General features: G+C 38.6%; 1 protein-coding gene across 5 annotated transcripts in view; it reads right to left on the reverse strand.

Moving 5' to 3' along the window:
- KIAA1549 overlaps positions 1–22436 on the reverse strand; it is a gene marked incomplete at its 5' end in the record, with an annotated part of 160517 nt that overhangs the window by 41688 nt on the left and 96393 nt on the right. For all 5 annotated transcript variants that reach the window (XR_014589924.1, XM_083859885.1, XM_083859887.1 and 2 more), the window contains 5 exons: positions 2839–3023; positions 5129–5306; positions 12298–12443; positions 15054–15113; positions 21838–22021. Coding sequence is in view for 4 of the 5 variants with exons in the window: in XM_083859885.1 (XP_083716011.1) it covers positions 2839–3023; positions 5129–5306; positions 12298–12443; positions 15054–15113; positions 21838–22021 (753 nt within the window). The remainder of the gene's footprint in view (positions 1–2838; positions 3024–5128; positions 5307–12297; positions 12444–15053; positions 15114–21837; positions 22022–22436) is intronic.

Raw genomic sequence — 22436 nt, forward strand, 5'->3', positions numbered from 1 at the left:
CTTATATTGTCTGAGTGAATACCAAAACACTTCAGGAAAATCCAGGAGTTTCAAAGCAGAATGAAACAATTAAATGAAAAAAGAGAAGAAAGGAAACATGACTGACACATGGGGCTACAGAATCACTAAAATTTGTAGGGTTTAAGAATCTTTCTGAAGAGGATAATGCAACTTTGTAAGAGAGATTCTAACTAAGAATAAATGCTCCTACATGACCTGTGGCTTATTTACGCAATCTGCATTTACAGTATATTTACAGGGTTCTCTCTCTTGATGTTCCAAGGAACTAGTCTTTTAGTCTTGCCTCTGCAGCACGAAGCAAACAGGCTTTTTCCCCTCACTCCCAAACCCATTCCAGGCTTTTAAGCCACAGGTAACATAATTTTCTATCAGCTGCTACTGAAAATTCTAATGGATTATTCTACTGCCCACTGAACTGCTACATTAAAGTGGATAATTGAACACACTGAAGAAAGACTGGTGACACCCCTGGAGCTCCACCAGTAGAGTATATCAGGTATCAGCTGAACAAGAAATAGGTGTCTCAGTTTCTTATCTTCCAATCAACACACATTTTCAAGCACAAAACGTATTACAGACTTATTACAAGGTTGAAAAATATTGTCTTCTATTTCTAGTATGGATATGCCATACATATGCTAATGAAAAACTCTGCATTTAAATGAATTTTTGTTAAGTATTAATAGAAGTGAGAAGAGCTAGTACACTATAAATACATCTTTACAATTTTTACAAATTAAATATAGATTCCAAGAGAAAAAACTCAGATCTCTAACCTAAATATCGTTCTATTTACACATGTAGTGCAGGCTTTCACCTTCCTTCAGTACCAAGGTCAAGCTCTGAAAATAATTGTGGCTGTGGTGAGGAAGAGGAAGCCTGGTCCATTTTTATGGAGTTTATTTGCAGACATAAATTCCTGAACACATGATGACACTCCTTTGATCACTTCTTTGCATTTACTGTAATAAAAAGTATAAAATTTACATGCAATTTCAGAAGGCAGGATCAGGCCAAATGTCCCTAGTAACTTGTATGCTGTTTTGACTGTCTGAGGGTCTTTGGTGGTGGTTAAACACGCCCTATTCTGACCTGGAATTCCAACCCACTGTTTGAAGACATGAAATCCCAATGACACTCTGATAGTAAGGAAGCAAGAGAACTGCTTTTATTCTGAGGAAAGGAGGAAATGGTTTGCAAAGTAGGTTCTTCCAGGTTTGCTTGATGTGCAAAGTGATAAAAATTTAAGACACTTTTTATTGCTTTACCTCCAGTGGCACAAGGATTAAACTAGATGTCCTTACTGGTTCTTTCTAGTTTGCTTACAGCAACTTTCCCAAAGAAGGCAAAGTGACAGGTTCCCTAGGCAATCCAAAATGAGACTAGCATATAAACAAGGTTGAGGCTTCTGATCATTGAATGATTGAGATGAAAAATATTGTGGAAGCTGTGGGGAAAAGCAACTGAACCATTTTCTTAAATGGAAGTTTATTATATGAAATTACACAAAAGATGTTTCTGGCCTTACAGCCAATACAACCCAACTGCTTCCTTACAAAAATGCTTGTGATAGCAGAGAGGTACTGAAAATGTGATCAAACAGTGTACCAAGGGTAATGGTCTTCTCTTGCTTCTTTTGTTTGACCCTTCTCAAAAATTACTCAAAACTACTGTAGGGAACTTCCTTAGTCAAAAATATGTGTTACATATTACCACAGCAGAGGTGAAACAAGGTACTGGGGGTGGCATTCATCAAAGGGTCCCATTGTTGCCAGCCTGGATTCTGACACACAATTTGCAGTTGCAAGACAAGTGCAAGTTGGTACTGATTTGTTCTGACTGCTTTGGAAGTGCAGGCGCTCTCTGTTTCTCTCATATTTCACATCAGTAATTATCTTGAAAAAGTATGGTATACAGACAAGGCTTGTTATGGAGAAAACTGTGTGACTGAACATGAGGTCACAGTGCAGAACATGAATGCAGTACCACAGGATTAGCACAGGCAGATTATTTTGCCTTTATTAATGCCACTGGAGGTATAGTCAGTAACAAGCATTTCTGACACACATAGACTCGCTTTGGCTGTAAAAAGAAAGTAACCTTTCAGGCACTGTATCGTTCTTTTTACTGAATATATCCTTCGTGAAAAACTTGAATCACAATTTTTTTTGATTTACACTCTTGGGCAAGAAAAAGACAAGAGCACTGAATATCTCACTATCCTAACCAACACTGGGCAACAAGCTCACTTATGCAGGCACACACAGATCCACAAATGAATGTTCTAGCACTGCAAAAGGTTCTCACAATTGCAAAAAAAAGAGACCTGGCAGAACACGGAGCAGCCAGGATAGGTTCTAGCAAATTCTAGTTCCAGTATGAAGTATGATGGGTGGTACACTTTAGCTGACAAGATTTGGTTAGCAGAAGCTCTCCAAAGAAAAATTCAGCCTTCTGGGGAAAACAAGGTCAGCAATTCAAGACTCAGTAAATTTCTTCCTATTCAGTCCCATCCACAGCCTTGAAATGAAGTGATAAAGAAAGGTTCATTTCAGCCTCAGTGCCCACATTTCAGAAGGATGGATTTATCTAATGCAGTATCAAGTACCCAGGAGAATAAATAAAACACTATGGGATTCTTCACTTCAACTATCATTAGACTACTTTCCTCTTTCCCTCCTGCTCCCCTCTCTGAACTGGAGTGCTCTGAAAGTGTGTTTACACATGCTAGTTAAGGATGTCAGGTATTCCTCAGAGTCTCACATTTGTTTATTCTCAGAATGCTCAAGCTCTTCTCAGCACAGCTTCCCCTTTTACCTTCTGTCGCTGCTGAATGTTGCTCACTGTGTCTGGCTGAAACTCCAGCTTGTCTGTTCGGCAGAGTTTCCAGTATAAAATAGTAACAATCAGAAGTACTACGGCAACTGGGACTGCCACCCCAACGATAATCCAGAGGTTGCTGTTCTGTGTCTCTGAAGTGGACTCCTTCAGCTTCTCCACAGCTGTAAAGTTAGAAGGAAGACAGCAATATTATGTTGTTATGTTTTAAACTAAGGACACTTCAAGGTTATTTTTATGTTCTTGTAAATGCTAGTTAAGGAATTTATCAGAAACCAGCTGCAGATCACAGGAAATGGCATACCACTGTACATTAAGGTATGTCATGCTCAGGAAGCATGGGGCAGGAGATCAATTGTCCTGGCTCACCTTCTGAAGACCTGTGCTTAAAATAATAATGAAAATGGCACTTCTGCCACATCATCCTGTAACCCAAAACTAAGCTGACATAGTGTAACGGGTCTAAAAAAATTACCACTAGCAAAGGTAAGGGACTTTCCAACACTTCTGCCTGTTTCCAGCTTTAGGCACTATCACCAGGTGCCTCTTTAACATTTTGTTATCAAAACCAATTTGAACCTCCTCCACAAGGTGTATAGTTCTGCACTGGTGATTACTTTTTTCTTCTCTCTGTTTCATTGTCAGTGTATGAGATACTTTAGCCCCAAGCAGAAGACAAAACTGCTGGAAAATGTAATCAAACAAGTCATTCTTGTAAAAGGTAAACTGAAATAAATGACAAAACATTTATTTGATAATTTTTCAAAGTGGTTAATTATGGGACTAAAAACTACAGCAATAATACATTTCTAGTCAAATTGATGCACTTTCTAAAAATGATGTTTTCAAATTAAAAAGAGTATTTCTATTTTTTCAATATATCATTTTACTAGTAGCCATTCCAATGAGGAGTCTAGAACTTAAAGGAATATAGAAGTCTTATATTTTTTATATCTAACAGCTCATTTCTAACATTATGTTTTCTGGTATAAAAATAACCTTTTCTTGGTCTAGTTTCTTTCATTAGAAGCATTTAAAGATTTTTATGACTCTGTGAGTCTGCGAAGAATTTTCTAATACAGGTCAAAGATAACAAGTTTCAACATGCACAATAAGCTATCAACACTTTATGAAGTTTGTTCAACATTTATCATTTTTGTAAAGAGAAACTTTTTTCACTTCTGTCTAACCAGCATTACAGTCCATCAATGGATATTAAGCAGATGTATATGAGCTACTGATCTATGTGTGCACAGCTGTTTTAATGAGGGACAAAATTTAGAAACACATACAGATGGTACAATTATTACTATTTTCTATTTTTTCTTTCTGCAGAGAATTTTAAATATCAGACACATTCCTGTTCTGTTGGCAAAACACCCTGTGGTACCATGTAACTCATGCCTCCATATTGCACAGAAGTGAGAAAAGGCAATTAAACATTCATACCAATGAAGTATTTTGCAGATCATACTTGTCTGTTCCTAAGACACCTTTAAGTTTCTTTTCTGATTGTAACACAGAATTTTGAGTAGGTATTCTGTCTCGCTACTAACTGAAAACTCTTCATATACCAGGTCTCCTGAATAAAGTAATTATATGACTTTGCATGACCTATCCTATCTATTCCGATGTGTATCTAATAAAAAAAATCACATTAATTTCATATTATATTCATTAAAAGATCATATTACTTATATATTCCTGATGGAAAAACAAATAAAACCAAGGTAAATCATATTCAGTGGAAGAAATAAGTGCCCCAACTACCCTCAGTGTACATCTTTCACAGAGAAAATACTTTAGACAAAAAAGCAGTGACTTATGTTAAACTACACTTCAGCTAAAGGAAACACTCATTTCATACCAACACCCTCCCATCACACAACTGTGGGGTTTGTGCAAGCTCCTGGACAAGATAAACTGAAAAGAAATACTGAACTAGCAGGATGAGATGAAAATGGCAGGAAGGTTTTTAATCAGCACAGTACTTTTCCAGCACAAGCACAGAGTAAATGCAGTGAGGCTGGACTTAAGGACCCTGCTGCAACCCTAAGCTCAGCAGGGTTCTCAAAAGGCAAAACAACACTGCTAGCTCACTGCAAGGTTGGTAAAACTGATTTCCTCAGGAGTGTCAAAGCTGTAGCACTCCAAGAAAAAAACATTGCAACAGTGGGCACCATGCAGTGCCACAACCTCCAAAGCTAAAGACACCCTTCTCTCTCCTGTTTGCCTTTGCTGGTACCAGTGTGGATTTGACAGGGCTTACGCTGTGCAACGCTGCCTTCAATGCGGTACCCAAGGATGATGGCAGCCCGCTGGATATCCACTCTGTTCATCAGGTCTGAGCACTTCAGAGCACTCAGTCTCTCCCCATCTTGGTCCTCCACGAAATAGATCAGCTCCACAGGGTTGTCAACACCAACTAAGCGTGACACATTCACAATCTGAAAAGAAATTGCAAAGCTTTTACATTTGAAGTTGTATTTATTTGGAGCTCCCATACATTTGGTCTTACAGTTCATATTCTCTCTCCCCTACTGTAACTGAACGGAAAACTTCAAAAGAAGTGATCCCTTATAAAATACATTTTTATGGCAAACCTTTCCTTTTTCCCTCTCCTACTTGTATCTTAACAATGTACACATCTGGTAAGCAAGAGAACTATCTTCACTCTAAAGATGACAACACTGCCACTCTGGAAGCCTCTACTACCTTTAGCAATTGTTGGTTAGAAGAAGTGTGACTGCACTTTTTCCTTCTCTAAATACCTCCTCTAACTTTGATTTTTTATTCATTACACATACACCTCTCCTCTTTGCTCCAGTTTTTCTAAATGTTAAGCAGCTACACAAGTGAATATTCTGTTAGCATCAAATAACATGTTTGCTCTGTTTCAACTTAAGCACAGTCACCTTCATCCTCCAAACAGATCCCCTTGGCATCCACCTTTCTTCAGGAAGGAATGTATTTGACGCTGTGGGATGCAATTCTTCCTACTTACATCTAAAGATATTAATAATCAAAAGAATGCATGCTATGAGGAAGCCTTGTAGATACTCTCTAGCCACCAAACATCTACATTGCATATGAGAATCACATAACTTTGAATTCCTGTAAAATTACATCTTTTTATATAACAAGTCTTCTCTGTTTAACCATTTACCATGTAACGGTGAGCTCTAATAAGAACTAGGACAAAAATAGTAGGAGGTATTCTTTCTTTTTATTTTTTTTTTTTTTTTAAGACTTTGAAGGGCTCTGGAAGGAGCTGACATAAATAGAGCAATGTACTTTGCTTCCCTCCAAATTATCCTTCTGCTATAAAGTACATATTTAATAAATTATAATCTCAGAAACTGCCCATACTTGCTAAAGTAAAGCAAACACACAAATGTTTGCATGTCTGAGGCTTACCAAAGCAAATCTTCGTATTGTTTTCTTTCCTAGTTTCCAACTAAACAAATCATGTTGAAGGAAACAAGTACAATTTCTAGCTCAATAGGAATGATGCTCTGGTTTTGGGGAACAGCAACTCAACATGTCCTAAAAAAGCATTTCCCAGGAATGGTAACAGCAAGATGTGTGTGTGTATGTGTGTGTATATATATATATATATATATATATATATATATTTTTTTTTTTTTTTTTTTTTTTAAGAGGGGAGAAAAATGAAACAAAAGAAAGCACAACTGACATAGAAGTCTTCTAGGACAAATCAGCTGAAAGCAAAGAATAATGTTCAGTGTCAGCCACATTTGATTCAAGAAACAGTATCTACAAATAGAGCAGAAAAACGTGCAGATCTCTGAAACACATCAAGAGCTGCTAACAGGACCTATTAAATGATGCTGCTGATCACCTGAACACATTCCCTCTTCTACCAGCTAAGGGAAAACAAATCCCTGCCTGAAGATAACAAAACAGCATCAATAAATAAGGTTTCAACACACATATTTGGTGGCTGCAAAGCTAAATTTGGCTTAATGAACCTCAAATATACAATTAGTTAACAAATTCTCACAGCTTTATATTATGTCTGCTTCAGGTGGGTTGCCACAGCCTGGTCTCAGTGCACAGAGCAGCAGAGTGTACAGACTGGTATCTGCTTCCAGCACAGATAAAACCTTCCCAAACAGCATTTAACTCACATGGAGGGTGAGGAAAGGCCATTGGGACTGAAAACAATGGGTTCTTCATTTTAATTTTATGAAGGCCCTCTGTGCATAGCAAAGCCACAGAATCAGAGAAAATTAGAAAATTCTTAAACTGAACTGTGACATATTTTACAGCCTGTGAAGAAGCCAAAGAGGAGTATAATTATGTGTTAAACACACCAGGTAATGGTCCCAAGGTGACTGAATGGGTTAACAAAGGAACTTCTCCACAGCTGCCTTTAGAAAAGGCAGAGGGTAAGAAGGACAATATTCCAGTGCAAGTTGTCACAATTGAAACTGTACAAATTTTAATACAGAATTAAAAACAACAGCATATGGCTCTCAATGCTGAGGAACAGGGACGAGTGAGAACAGTGAGAATGGAGACAGAAAGAAGTAGCTGGAGGTATTTCAACACAGCATAGAGAACATGGGAACAAGCACAAAAAAGTTCCGTGGAGGTGCAGGCTGGTGCTGATGAGCTAAGCTCACTATCGTAAGCTAAGTTTTCTCTGAAATAATTCACTTTGAATACACAGTATTTTAGGACTGCTTACACCACACAGAGAGAGAAGTTTCACAGAGAGAAGCTGCAGACAAAATTTCAAAACCATGGGGAGATAGTTATGGATTTCTAGTCTGGGAAAGCTGATGACTAGCAGGATAGTCTGGAAGCAAATACAAAACAATTAGATTAGTACATAAATGCAGTACCTGTGACAATATCAGTACTTCAGTTTTCATCTCAGCCATACTGAGTCACTAAATTTTACTTACTGATTTTTGTAACTAGCCTAGCCTCTGAGTTTGCTGAAACACAGGTAATGGCATACTGAGTCTGAACTGTTTTATATCTGGTCACAGAATTGAGGTACACAGTCACTGTACCTGTTTTTAATAGAATTTCTGTATTGTAAGTTTTGTGACACATGGTTCGAAATCATACTCTTTGTGTAGCTTCAGACTGGTTTAGTCTATGTCCTTGAGAATGCTAAGAATGCAAGCAGAGACAAATACTATTTGCCAGGCATCCAGCAAAGCAGCCCACATGTAAGGAAGCATTTAAGCATTTTACATTTATACTTTGGCAGTGCGGGATGACATAGGGAGGGAGGAGATTGATTTTTAAATGCAGGAGGCAGAAAGTTGGCGGGGGGGGGGGCGGGGGAGGGAGAAAAGAAAAGAAGACTAATTCAACTTCTGTGTACATAAATTATACCATCTTTGTTGATGCTAGATGTGCATTTAACCTCCACAGAGGAAAGGCTTAACTGTGTTCAGATAACAGAATCTGGTTTGTAAGTTCAAGCATGGAAATTCAAGTGGAGAGGAAGCTTCCAAGACATTCTCAGAGTCCCAGCCAGCCAGTGGGATATCCTGGTCAGCAATCCCCACAGGAGCAAGAAACCCCTGGGTGAACTGCTTCAGAATCTTGAAGGCATGAGCATTACTTAGAAACAAGCAGATATGCACACACAATCTCCAGTGTTTGTGCATGAGGATTATTTTCCTTTTTTCCCTTCCTTCATCACTTTGGGGGAAAAAAAAATATCTTCCTTCTGTCTTATTAAAAGCGTGATTTTAGTGTATGAGCAATTAATTCAAGCTGTACTGTGGTCAGCACACAGGTACAAATAGGCTCTGAGCAACCTGACAAGTTGCTGCCTGGGACAGCAACTGAAGGGGCCAAAAGCCGCAGAGGAAAAGGTGAAGCAGCAGCAGTGTACAAAGGCTTTATTTATAAACCTAAAAACTCACAGCAAGCCAGGCTTTCCTCAGACAGAAGAGACACATAAGCTGCCAGCAGAAATGAATTTTTGCCTTAACAAAAAGTTCAATTCAGTCATTACATTCTCCCAGAAGCTGCTACTTCCTCACACACACTGCAACTAAAATGCTGCCTAACATGTAATTTAAATCAGAACATTCTTCTTCGTTTAATCTGCTAGGATCATCTTTTCACTTTCTATTAGATTTAAAGGACCAAGCACATTGAAATGAAGAAAAAATAAAATTTTTTTATTAGCTGCTGGTGCATTTTTAAACTACAATTAAGCCATTTAATTCCTCATTATATTAATAAAAATATAATTATTACAGTAAACTATTGACAAAATATAGCACAGGCCTCTGTACAGGCAATGCAAACCACAGTAAGCATGTGCCTTCAAATCTGCAGCAACAGAAGATGCATATTGAAAACACTAATACAACATCACAAAAATCAATGGAACTATCAGAAGGGTAACAATCAGGTGTGAGGCTTTAGAGGGTTTTTTGTACAAAATGGTTACAGGCTTTTTTTCTTTTTTGTCGTGGAGTGCCACTTGTTAACAGCACAGACAGTCAAATAGGAGGGGGAAGCCTGCTATTTGAGTACCCTCCAAAGCTCTTTTTCAGACTGTCTAGGTTTAAAGCATAATTTTTAACATTCTTAGGTACTAACACATGCCTTTAGAAATGAAACCTAAATCTCACAAAGTATCACTTCTATTTCCTGAGCATGTGAAAGGAAACTAATATGCCTGCAGTAACATTCACAAATAATTGCTTCACCTCTTGACCTGCAGTCCTGATTTTCCACAGAGCTTAGAAATGTCACACTTCAATACACTATAAATATTTTTCACCTCAGGAAAACTCTGGTCTACAGGCTTGTCCTGGGTTGCAGTGTAGGATGTACACAAAGTATTTATTCTATCACCATCTTCATGAAGTGTTGAAACCAGGTGGGCTAGTGTTTTCCCAAGCCCCCTGCCTCTTCTGCTAATGGCCTTTGGAGTGTCTTCTGCTAATGGCCCATTAACGCCTTTGGGGTGTCTTCTGCTAATGACCTTTGGGGTGTCTTCTGCTAATGGCCCATGACTCACAGGTAACTCCCTCCAGGGGTTATCTCTGTTAATGGGCCATCAAGGACCCATTTCACACTTCTCATGCTATTGTGAGATGCTCTACTCAGGGGGAGGAGCCAAGCATTCTCACCTGGATATAAGCTGGTATGTGGGACAGTGCAAGGGCACTTATCCACTGGATTCCCAGAGGAGCAGGGCTGCCAGACCATTCTACAGGATCACTGCTTCAGGAAGAGCACCTCACCTGGACTGCTTCCACCATCCTGCTCAGGTTGTATTCTGACTCTGTCAGTGATCCTTCATGTTAGTGCATTTATTTTATTTTAATCTTTTTACTATTCTTCATATTAAATTATATCTCTGACTTGGAGCCTCTCATTCGTTTTGCTTTCAAACCATAACAAGGCTCACAACACAAGTGAAATGTGAGTCTAGTCTTTAATGGATATATACATGTTCTGTTAATAAAACTATGCAACACTTTTGGTACTGGCAGCTTTTGTTCTTATCATAGCAGTCACTGATATGTGTGCAAGAAAGATATATTTCTGAATATATATATAAAATATGTATATCTGAATATAAAGCACAAGAAATGTTATTAGCTCTCCCAGAAGACACAGACACACTTCAAACAAAGCTTATAAAACTTGGCTGTGAGGAAGAGAATTAACAGTAGTAAAAGGTTTATAAACAGATGCCTATGGACAAGATCCTCAGCTAACAGGGGAACACCCTTGAAAGAGACTATCCTCCAGTATGGAGCACACTAGGAGGGTGCATCGGCCCAGCAGCACGAAACAGCCTCTCAGGCTGTCTCACCTGCCACACACCTGAACATCCTGCCAAGGAAGCCACCAAGGTGCTGTAGTACCTGCACGTACCCACTGTTGTCATGCAGGAAGGAGGACACCGAGCATGCATCGTATCTCTTCAGCCTCCCTTCATCCACATCTCCTTTATTACAGTTCTAACCCTACTTGAAAGTGTAGGCTGGGAGCAGCTGGAGAAGCCCTGTGATGGTAAAATGTGCTGACTGTAATGAATAGAATCCTCCTCTGCCCAAAGACAGCAGTTGGCAGCTCTTTGCACTAATTAAGTGGCATAAATGAGCAGCACCGCTGTCAGGAACATCACACAAACATGGCACACCTCATCTTATGTCCCAGTACATAATACAAAGTCAAAAGAAAAATGCTGTATTTTCACTTTCCAAAATACTACTCCTTATCTAAAAAGGATGTGCCCATAATTTTGTGCATGAAAAAGATAAATTACCTGAGCTTTATTGTGCAGTCATAAAATTGTAATCTAAACATACACATTTTATAGGCTGTGGTACCTAGCAACATAAGGAATATTTGTTTAATTTATATGCAAAGGGAGGACAAAGGCATAATGAACAAAGTGCAGTAAGAGGTGCCAGGAATAGGAGAACCGAAGCAGACACCTATGTGCAGCAATTCAAAACTGTACAAAAGAAAAATAAAATAAAATCTCTATTACTGAAACAGATGTTTCTGAGACAGGAAAGCAGAAGTAAAAATATCCCAACATTTGGAATTCTAAGTGGTACCAAAAACTGTAGGATTAAATTAAATAAAGACAATAGGTCTGAAATGCAAAAAGGGCACCTGGGAGGTAAACCAGCTGTCAATTAATTAGCTGGAAAAGATAATTTTTAAGAAGATGAGCCATTAAAAAAGTATTTTGGCTTTTACATTGTTGAACTGACTAGAAAGAACCATCAGAATTTAAAACTTTCAATTAAATATCCAAGTCTTCTTGGATTTATGTGAATAAATCCACCTGTGGCAAAATTCTAAAGCAGCACTGGAATCCAGATAACAGATGTTGCTATGTGTGCAAAATTTGGCATGATTATTAATTTTAACCTGAAATCCAATCCTGTGACCAGGACTACTGTGACGAAGTAGTTAAGGGGTAGAATGTACTACTCTACTGCTGCATCAAGTCACACACAATTCTACTCTGTATTTCTACACCACTGGCAAAACATCACAGAGAAGCATGAAGTAGCTGTCCTAGGAGATTATTTTTTTTCAGATGATCATCCTGTCTCCTTTTGCTAGGCACTCCATGAAAGCCAAACAAGATAGAACATTTTTAAAAGAAGATGTTGGTGAAATAATAATTTTCAACGTTGTTTCTAAGAAGCCATCAAAAATTTTTAATAAGCACTTAATCAGTTATTTGCATTTCTTATGTTTAGCTTAAAGGATATATGTGGTGCTTAAAAGAAGAACCGTATTTTAGATGCAAAACACAAGTATCACCAACTAGCTAAAGGTGACACATGCCTTTGAGTTATACTTCTCAACTCAAAACCTGAACACTTTGTTAACACTAACTTATTCAGTAATTTGTTATTCTTTATTTTTCATCCTCTGATTTTGAGCTCTTAATACCTGCACGATGTTGCTGCCTGCAAAACTGGCCCGTCTCCATATCCGACCTCTGACCAAGGCCTCGTTGAACAGGTGAGCGAGTTTCCGCTCCATCTCAGCCTGGAACACTTCCTCCTGAACTCGCTGGTCCACGACGCCCAGGAGAACTGCATTGCACAGAAAGGAAGCCAACAAAACAAAGTCATTGGTAAAACCTTTCTGTTTCTTTGCCACAATTTCTATTACAAGCTTTGAGTCGCCCTGTGACAGTTCAGGGACAATACAAGAGCACCAGTATTTAAATGGGAATTCTGAGCTGTTCAGATGGAGGTTACAAGTTGGAAAAGGGAGACATTTGGTGGGGAAAAAAGTCAAAATAGGTAATTTGGGGAAAAAAAAATAATTCAGGCAGAGGATTTTTTTTGAACCTTACCAGGTTAGACAGACCCAGGATAATAAAGAAAATATTTCAATTCTAAAAATGCCTAAATTCATGAGCCTTCAATGAATTTTTAAAAACTACTAGGAGAGAAAACTTAGTCTAAATTTTCTGCTTCAACTAACTGCAGTCAAAACTGTTGTGTTCAAAAGTGATACAGAACTGGAGATGGGGTAGGCAAGGGTTCAGAGTCATGGAGAAAAAGTAGAACAGCAGCACATGAATGAAGCTGTGTATTCAAGTGCAACTTCCCCTGATAAGATTAACAAGTATGCCAATCACAGCACAAAAAAAATGGTTTGCGGCCCTGCTCACTTGGCAACCAGGTACCCTGAGTCACTGGGGCAGCTAATGCTGAGAGGAATCCCTGAAGGAAAATGAAAAAAAAGAAAAAAAAAGGGTGGACTTTCACTAGGAAGATGGCATCCAGTTAGAGAAATGTGGAGTGAATGGAGCAATAGTCATTCAAATGATCCAACTGAAAAGTCCTCCAGGACGGCAAACCAACTCACTGCTGACTGCATCAAATAAATTCAGTTTTAATTATCCTCCACTAAAAATGCTTGTATTGTTAGAAGCTGCTTTTTCTATGTTTCCACATTTATTTCCTTCTAAGTGTGGTGCTTAATAAAAAGCCACCATAAGATAAAAATTAATTAAATAATGTATATTTTTTTACCTTTTTTAAAAGTTTTTTTTTTTAGGGTTTTTTTTTAGGTTTTAAGCCAAATATATTAAAGCCACTTTTCAATTTTAAGCTTTTCACTGCAGATGTCAGAAAAAGGAAACATTTGCATAATTTCACACTGAGATCAACAATATCTGTCTTCTAAATTCAATCACAGATTAAGTATCTCAGAATTAAATAGCAAAATAGACAGCAACCTAAGGCTATTATATACACCAAGCTGAAAACTGTTCTTGCCTGTGTATTGGATTTCAGTATCAATAAATTATGTTTAATAGCATGAATTTTATTCTACATCAGAGGGAGAACACTGTATATCCCACCTTTTTATGACTACTGGGATACATACACATATATCTGGGTAATTTGATATTAAAGATCTTTACATGCATAGATTCTATCATTTTCCCATGGCATGATTCATTACCCTTATGATACAAAACACTGACTAAAAGCACTAACCCAGCCAAAGTCTACTAGCTCTAACCAGAATCCTGCAAGAACTGAGACTACAAAAAATTCCTCTACAGAAAAAAAAAATAGTTGCTACAAGTGGCTTTCAAAATCTTACAGGCAGGAAGTTTATTAAAACCCAAGGGAATGTGATTTCAGAGCTGGAAGAACCCATTTTTTACTGCAGAAGCTAAGGGAATTTTCAGCAGCAATGGACAAACCTAAGGCTGAGCAGGAGAGGGAGAAGGTGTAGCTAAAAAAAGCCAACATGAATCTCTAAGGAAGGATGCCACTGGTTACGAGACACACATAGGAGCTTCTCTCACATTAGTGAGCATTATCTGAAATTCTACACCTTTCTTCTCTAAAACAAATCAAGCGGGCTTGAGAAATTAAAGTGCAATTTGGTTTCCGGCTTAAAGAGTAAAGTGGTGACCGGTGAGAGGAGACATGAAAACCTGGAAAAAAAAGTCTATACAACAGGTGAACTATAGGTGATAAAAGTTGTAGGAAGGCAAGAGTGTATCCAGTGGGGTACCTGCACCATAAGAACAAGTTTGGGAGGCAAAGCCTCCTCACCAGCCAAGCTTAAAAGCAGCAGGTAAGACCTACAGCAGGTAGGCAACCTCAACAACCTTTGAGCACACAAACATGACAGCTCAACCACATCCGTAAATTACAGAATAAAACATTCAGAAGACTTTGTGGGGAGGAATCTTCTGTGAATGAATCAGAAGAGATCAATGAAATCTGATTAAAGCCTTTCATGTACTCAGAATTCATCTATTTTCACTCTGTTTTATTCTGGGCATGTTTTGGTAGAAAGCGTAACACAAATAAAATTTTAAGTTTCATTTAAAGTAGATACCTAAAAATCAATGTGGCATATTGACAACATGCAGAGTAGACACTTTATGGCTGACAGTCTGAGTTGTTTCACTAAGAATGAACTCCCTTACAGACAAGAAGTGCTTTGTGTGCATTATCATGGAATTTCAGTAGTTAATTCTAGACCAGGGATTTATATTTCCCAGATATTCCAGGTCACTCGGCCTTTGGTTTTAGAATTTATTCAGCTCAGACATGTCATTACCTCATAAAAATGGAGCACCCCTAGGCTATTGATATTTATGCAGGCTAGTTATCCCACAAACACAACTAATTGCACTTTTACTTACTCACAGAAACTCTACATACCTGTTCTCACCCAGGAAGATTTCATCAACTGGGACACATTAAGCTTAGGATAATGAAAGGCTGAAAGAAAAAGAGAATGCAGGAAAAACATCCATAAGAATAGTATTCTGAGCAACATACACAAAACTAGAAGCCACTACATAATTTATACTGTCAGCAAGCATCTTATTTACACAGATGCATTACTGCTCCTGAGGCAATGCAGACACAATGGCAAGGGGAGTACTCCGAATGTACACTGCTGAGTTTGTCTCTAACAAAAAGAAGCTAACTGAAACAGTCAGATTTATAACGTGAAAGACTTCAAGCTGCTGCACTGAGGTCATCGCTCCCAGGAATTTAAAAGCTCACTGTCTGAACTGTGACTCTTACTGAGCTAGCTGCTGGATCAGACTCTTGCTTGAAGGGCAGTGAGGCAACTCATGAGTGTCTCAGGATGAAAATAAGACCTTCTCTGAGGCAGAAACTACAAGGAAACAATAAATGTAAAGCAGAGAAATAAACACGTGAGATTTGTGTTCCAGACTTGTGCAGGGAGAAGCATTTAAAAAAAACACCACCTTGATAATATTTTTTTTACAAAACCCACAAATAACTGCACATGGAAACACTGCTGTAGACAAACCTCATGGCTTTTCTGTTTGATTTGCTGGCTCCAAGCTGTCTTAATTTCTAAATTAAAAAAAACCAAAAATCCTCTGCTCCAGAGGGAAACCCTTGCCCCAGTAAGGAAAAGAGTCTATTTCCACTGACTTCAGTATAGATAAGATTTTTCCCAAGGTTTCCACTGGAGAGCAGTAAAGACATGTTGGGAGAGAAGAGAATGTGGGAGCTGGGCCAACAGTTTCCTCAAGGGAAGTCTTAAGCTTCGCTATGGTAATAAGGAAAAGGAATGGTCTTAACTTTCTCAAAATACTTAATCCAGATGTCGTTTGCTAAGCATTATATAAAGGTTAATTTTTAAACCATTTCATAGTCAGAAAGAATGCAGCACATAACAATTAAATGACCTGGCCCATGCTGGATCAATTTAAAATAAAGATGTCTACAGTTGCGGAATAATTTACCACTACTCCACGTTTCAGAGAAATAGAAAATGAAAGTTTTTCAAATTTAATGATGTAAGCATTTGTAGACAAACTGTTCTCTGTCAGTGTACCAAAAATCTGATTCTTTTGCCTCTCAAAAAGTTTAGGAATTTTTTTGGTTAAGGTAAAAGCAAAAGAATCATTAGTTACATTTTACCTTTTATTTTCACAGATTTAAAACTAACTCCTATTGGAAAAAAAAAAATTTGGTTATTCCACCTTTATTTCAATAACAGCACCACTAGCTTCAAGATGACCATCTGGCTGGTTCTCTGTGACTTAGTATTCAGAAGGCCGCTAGGACATGGTCCTTTCTGAACAGGAAACACTGGCACTCCATGCAAGTTATCAGGATGCACTAAATTTCCAAAATTCTCAGACAAGCAAAAAGCATCTGAGTCCATTTAAACACACCCACTTATTTTTGGCATCCTGCTACTCGATTCTTTTGATTGTAGCTTTTAGATTGAAATTCTATTTACTTTAGTCATGCAATTGTTTACTTCAATTTAGAAATGGAAGCTGAACAAAAAAAGCATAAACTAAACTGAAAACTGATTCTGTTGTCTTCTAATACATGGAAAGAGCATGATAAGGAAATCAAAATCCTTCCAGTGACCATAATGGTTTGAACTCCTAGCAATTTTGAATTTTTTCTTCTTTAACTCAAAATCATGTTTTGCTTCAATACTTTATGTGCTCTTCTCAGTTTTTCTAATTAGTACTTGAAAACTATTTAATTAATGCAAATTGCTGGGTGACTTTTCATTAAACTTTCCACGGAATTCATGCAACTTAAAAACAAACTAACTTGAGTAGAAAATTTTGACATTGAAAATGAATATGTGCTGTGATCATTGCCAACTAAGGCTAGGTTTTAAAACTCGACGACGAATGCTGAAAATTGTCAGAAGTCGTCAAACCCAGGTTCCAATTCTTATACCACAGGTCACTCAAGTGTCTCACTGACACACAGATCTTGAGCTCATCTGGAGTCTCAGCACTGTAGCAAGATCATATTTGCAAGATTTCTAATGTCTTCTGGAACTAAAAATTATTAACAGCACTGACTGATTGTTATTCTGAGGGGGAAGTTGGATAGACAAAATGCAATTATTAGCTAGATTGCAGCTGGTCTGCTAATGACTCTGGATGCATTAATGAAGTAGATGCTGGCATCATTAGAAGATTGTAACACACAGCGCTGGAGCACCATACTGTTGTCGTCCCTGCATTTCTTGGTTTCAAGTGTTTGAGTCCTTGCAGCAGCTTCTCACGCTGCTTCATGTAAACAATGTTATATTCTTGGAATTTATCTGTATGTTTTGCATTCTTGTTCTCTGAGAGAGAACTTGACTGATGGTCATATTGACCAATGGAGTCAGGAGGTTGTAACCTCTTTGGGCCAATCTTGGCCCTCTGTACAAAATGTATATAAGCCCATTGGAGTCAGATAATAAAGAGCTTTCCATGTTTCACCAAGCTGCTGCCTGCTGTCCTCTGTCAAGGTCCACTCCCACGTCACAACTTGTTGCCCCTCAAAAGGCGTGGGGTAACATACTGTGTAACAGCATCAATTTGATGCCGAATGAAAAGGGAAACGGTCACCTGGTCACCCAGAGACCTACTGACAGCAGTCTAAAGCACATCGCTCAGGCAGTATGGCCACTGCCAGATGTTCTAAGGATATCTAACTCCCTCCTACAGATGTGTGGGACCATGCAGGATAGAATTGGTATCGTGCTGATCATTCTTAGCTCTGATAAATGGAGAACAATAGTGGAAAGCGTGGAGGGAATGCAGTATTTCAAATGAGAAGGCATTAAATGAAAAATAAGATTCCATGCAAATACTGGGGTGTGGGCAATAGCAACACAGTGCCTGTTTAAAAATCTGATCCAAAATCCACCCAGAAAAGAATTGCCAAATATTTCTGCAGTCCTTGGACCATATCATACAGTTTTATATTTATGCTATTGGCCTTGTAACATCTCCAAGACAGCCCAAATAGATGACACGCATCAAAGTGCTACTTAGCACTGAATAAATAGCAAGTCCCAAGGCAACTCTCTCTACTTCAAGTCCCAATCAAAACAAAGAGCTTTATTCAGGATAAATTCATGAAGGCAAATATTGCCATCTACTCCACAGCTAGCCTTTACCTGTCCTCCAAGAAATCTGCTAGCCATAAAGAGACACCAAATAGATAGTTTTCTGTAATTTTAATGAACTAGCACCCAAACCCTGTGATTAGACTTGGTTTTCTTTCTTGGTTTTCTGACATGTAGGTCATGACCATCTAACCAATTTACAATCTGAAAAATGAGCCATAAGGCAGACAATGAAAAATAACCATGGGAAAGGTGTTAACTGGACATCTGAATAGAAACATGTGGCTGAAGTCACCTAGAAGCCTTGTGAGGAAAGAAGAAAGTCTGGAAGTTTCCAGGTTTGGCCATTTTCACAGCCCTATTCCTGCAAAGAACAGTCCAAATATGTCAAACTACTTCCACTTCTAATCCTGACTCTACATGAGTGGGGAAAAAACTGACAAAGAATTCCTGGTGTTAATGATGTACTACAGGGGACAAAAGCTACAGTTAAAATCATAAACAGGACATTTTATTTATGTGAATAAAAACCATGAGAGGACAGTGTGCGAAAGGCAATGCAAAACAAGTGGCAAGGAACAAATACATTCTTTGGAACAAGGCTCACATTTGGCATATTGATGTCAAAGTCTCACTTAACAATGCTGACATGCACAAGTAGATTTTCTTGGGTATGATCAAATTCAAGCCCCCAGGTTGGGGGTTGAGCCTGGGCACACAGCTCACCCACATACAATTTCTTCAGATGCAACTATAGAACTTAAAAGATCATGCACAGAGTCCTTAAAGGAAAAAAGAAAGTCACCACCAAGAGTATTAATTGTTAGCATGCCTGATAAACTAAGGCACAAATGGCACAGAATAGTATGGCATGGAACATTTCATATTTACATATAAACACTAACATGCATAAACTGTTTACATGTAAATATCCAACTTTTCTAGAAAAGGTCACACTGAAAGCCGAGGTTTGCATAATTATTTGCACAGACCAAAGCAGCTATATCTAAGGTGTTGTAACACCTCCCCTGCTGCAGTTGCTCTGCAGGGCAAGGGAAAGCATGAATGCAGAGTTCAGGGCCTAGAAAACAAAAACATTTAGGCATCTCCCTGCCAAAGTAGCTTTGAGGATCTGGCTTTTGGTCACACCCAACAGTCTGTTGAATAAAATGTTTCAGGAAGGATCTGCCCAATGCTGCTGAGCCTTTGGACAGGATTTTTGGTTCTGAATCTCAAGATCTAAAACCCTTAGGCTCAAAATCCAGTCACAGCAGCAATGTAAAAACCTGCAGGAACAGCTAAAAATAACTGGCTGTGGTTGTCTCACTGATAAAAGAATCTGAATTACATTCATCATTTCTGTGCTTGCTGACAGAAGGACCCACAGCTCCAGTAATCTGAGAAACAATGTTACCACTTGGCCAATTTACCAACTAGCACCATAGCTGGTATTCCAGAACAGCGCCTATCAAAGCACTACTGAGACCAAACTAGACCAGTGCAAACCCAGATGTGCTGTCCTGCAATGGGCTCAATCTATAGTAAATACAAGTTCCTCTAACAGCAAGCAAGTCAAATGCTGACAAGATGTTCCTGAATTCAGGACACCTTATCCACTAAATCCTCATGTTTTCTGGATTGCAATCTTTGGGAAGATCTCATAGTTCCTAAAAATCCTGACCTCTCCACTCATTCTACTTTACTTGGTTTTGTAATTGACATGTGAATGACCACAGGACTCCACTGGCACTGGCCTGGAGTCATGCCCACTAACCAGGCACTGTACGCATGCAGGTAACACAGGGACAGCTCCTGATACAAGCATTAAGGTGATTTCAAATTTCCTAAGTACCATCAGGAAACAAAAATAGAATCATAAAATTGTTTAGTTTGGAAGGGACCTTAGAGGTCATCCAGTTCCAACCCCAAGGAGAACCATGTACATGCATGTTTAACAGGAATGTCTTCCCCCTATGACCAGCCTCTCTTTCAGGATACACCAGCCTTGGTAGAAAGTCTGTTATCCCTTAATTGCACCACAGCTCTACTGCACAATCCAGGAGATAGATTCTCAGCAAGGGGCAACCTGCAAATACACTACAAATATAATTTCAGAATATGTGGACAAAACTAAAAGCTGTAAGAGCTGATGTAGTACATCACAGGGAAAAAAGCATCCCTCAACACCAAAAATATTACCTAAACTCAAGTGCAAATGCATAAAAGGTATGACATAAAAAGAAGTGTATTTCAAGCAATCAAGAAAAGAGCAACATTTTATTTTAATTCAGTGAGCAATAAAGACCACAGCTCACAGTGTGAGATGTTCTGTGGCTTCCAAGATAAAAAGAGATGCTAGTCATCTATGGACAGAGATTCTCAAGACTTTTGGTCCTGGCTCCACTAAACAGACCTACCACTGCTGAGAGCTCACACTCTGTGTGAGACCAAATGAGAACACAAATGCTTAACTGAAATGAGTCAACGACCTCATACATTTTTAATTGATTATGGGAGCAGAGGGATCAAAAATGGTGAAAAAAGTTAAATAAAAAGCTTCAAAAAATTAGTATGTTTAAACTGCTTCCAGTAAATGGGGAAGTATCCTGTGCAATCATCTTACCTAGATCGAAAGGCACTAAGGAGAGCAATTTTTCTGCTGACAGTGACTCTACAGTATTTTCACTGACATACACAGCTGCATAATGAACATCAGCTACTATTAGACCTGATCTTCCACTAGATGTTTAACTGTATTGCAAAACTCACTGTGTCACGTGTTATGCACCTCTACAGCTCACAGAAACGACTCCGAAAATTAAAAACACAGTGAGATAGGAGAAATGGGGAATTATTGGGCTGAGTCAATAACACCCACCAGCAGGGAAAGGCAAGTACTATTCTCCCATGATCTTGCCTACATTCATGAGTTATCTGAAAAATCTAACCAAACATAAGTTGTCAAGGCCCAATGTCAAGCAACCTCTGTTATGCAGGCAGTTTCCATTCATCTATGTTTAGGATGACAGTGGTCCAAATAAAGTGCCTTGCCACGCAAATGTACATAAAAAGTGAGAAAGGTAATACCTTAAAACGTAACAGACTGCATAGACAAATTAATTCAGACTATATGAGCAGATATCAGTTTATGTAGCCAGTGTCCCAGGCCTTCTAGAAGACACAGTTAAGAGCAGCACAACACTGAAAGCAGTGAACACTCCTGAGAATTGGCAAAGGCCTCTTGTAGACATAAGCATAGAGACATACCTTGGACTGCACTCCACAGCAATACTGATCTACGTGATTTTTTTATTTTTAGATCTGGACTAAGACCAATGGACTGACAAAGCCAGGTTAAGTACAACTGACCTAACACAAAAGGCAGGTATGATGACAAAAGCAGCGAGATGCTGCAACACCAAAATGTGAGTAGAAAGAGGCATAGATTTGCTCTGCAGAACTCACATTACAAGTTAGGTACTTGAAGCTGCATTATCACTTATGCACAAAATTATTTTAAAATTGTAGAGATGGAAGATACTAGACAAAAATATTTTGCAGTACTGGGTAACAGCAAATACTCACGTTCAGCAATCTGCTGCACAGGAAAACCCAGATAGAAGCTGAATTCCACCATGGACAAGTTTCTGAGCTGCTCGCTGACTTCGGACCCATTTAGAAAACCATGCCTGTCTCGGATGGCAAAAACAATGCTCACAGGGCCCTGTCGAAATGCCACCCCAGGCCTGCTTAGAGTTATATTCAGTATCTGGAAAGACAGTATTGAAGCAGAGTCAGCAAAATCAAATCACTGCCATGTCCATCTCTATTTCCATCCCTTCCCTGACAGACTTTTCTTATTCCTCTAATATGAAGAGAAGGGCAATTCACATCAAGACAGAGAAACATCTGTTCCAGATTGGTTCAGCCAACTGAGTCTTGGAAGAGGCAAAGTTACATGCAAATTCCTCTTCAAAGAGTTATCCTTTAGGGTCAATCATTGTCCAGAATGATCTGAAAGCTACAGCCCAGGAAATAATGAGGGAAAAAAACACATAGCAAGACAGTCAGCAAAATAAATCTAGTCATAAATAAGCCTTTAGATGAATGCCAAAATGCATGAAACAGAAGAAAGAGATTGATTACAGTAAAAAAAAGTTCTGAAAATGGATGTTCTTTGCATT

This window comes from Zosterops lateralis, assembly GCF_965231275.1.
Source record: "Zosterops lateralis genome assembly, chromosome: 4".
NCBI classification, from domain to species: Eukaryota; Metazoa; Chordata; class Aves; order Passeriformes; family Zosteropidae; genus Zosterops; species Zosterops lateralis.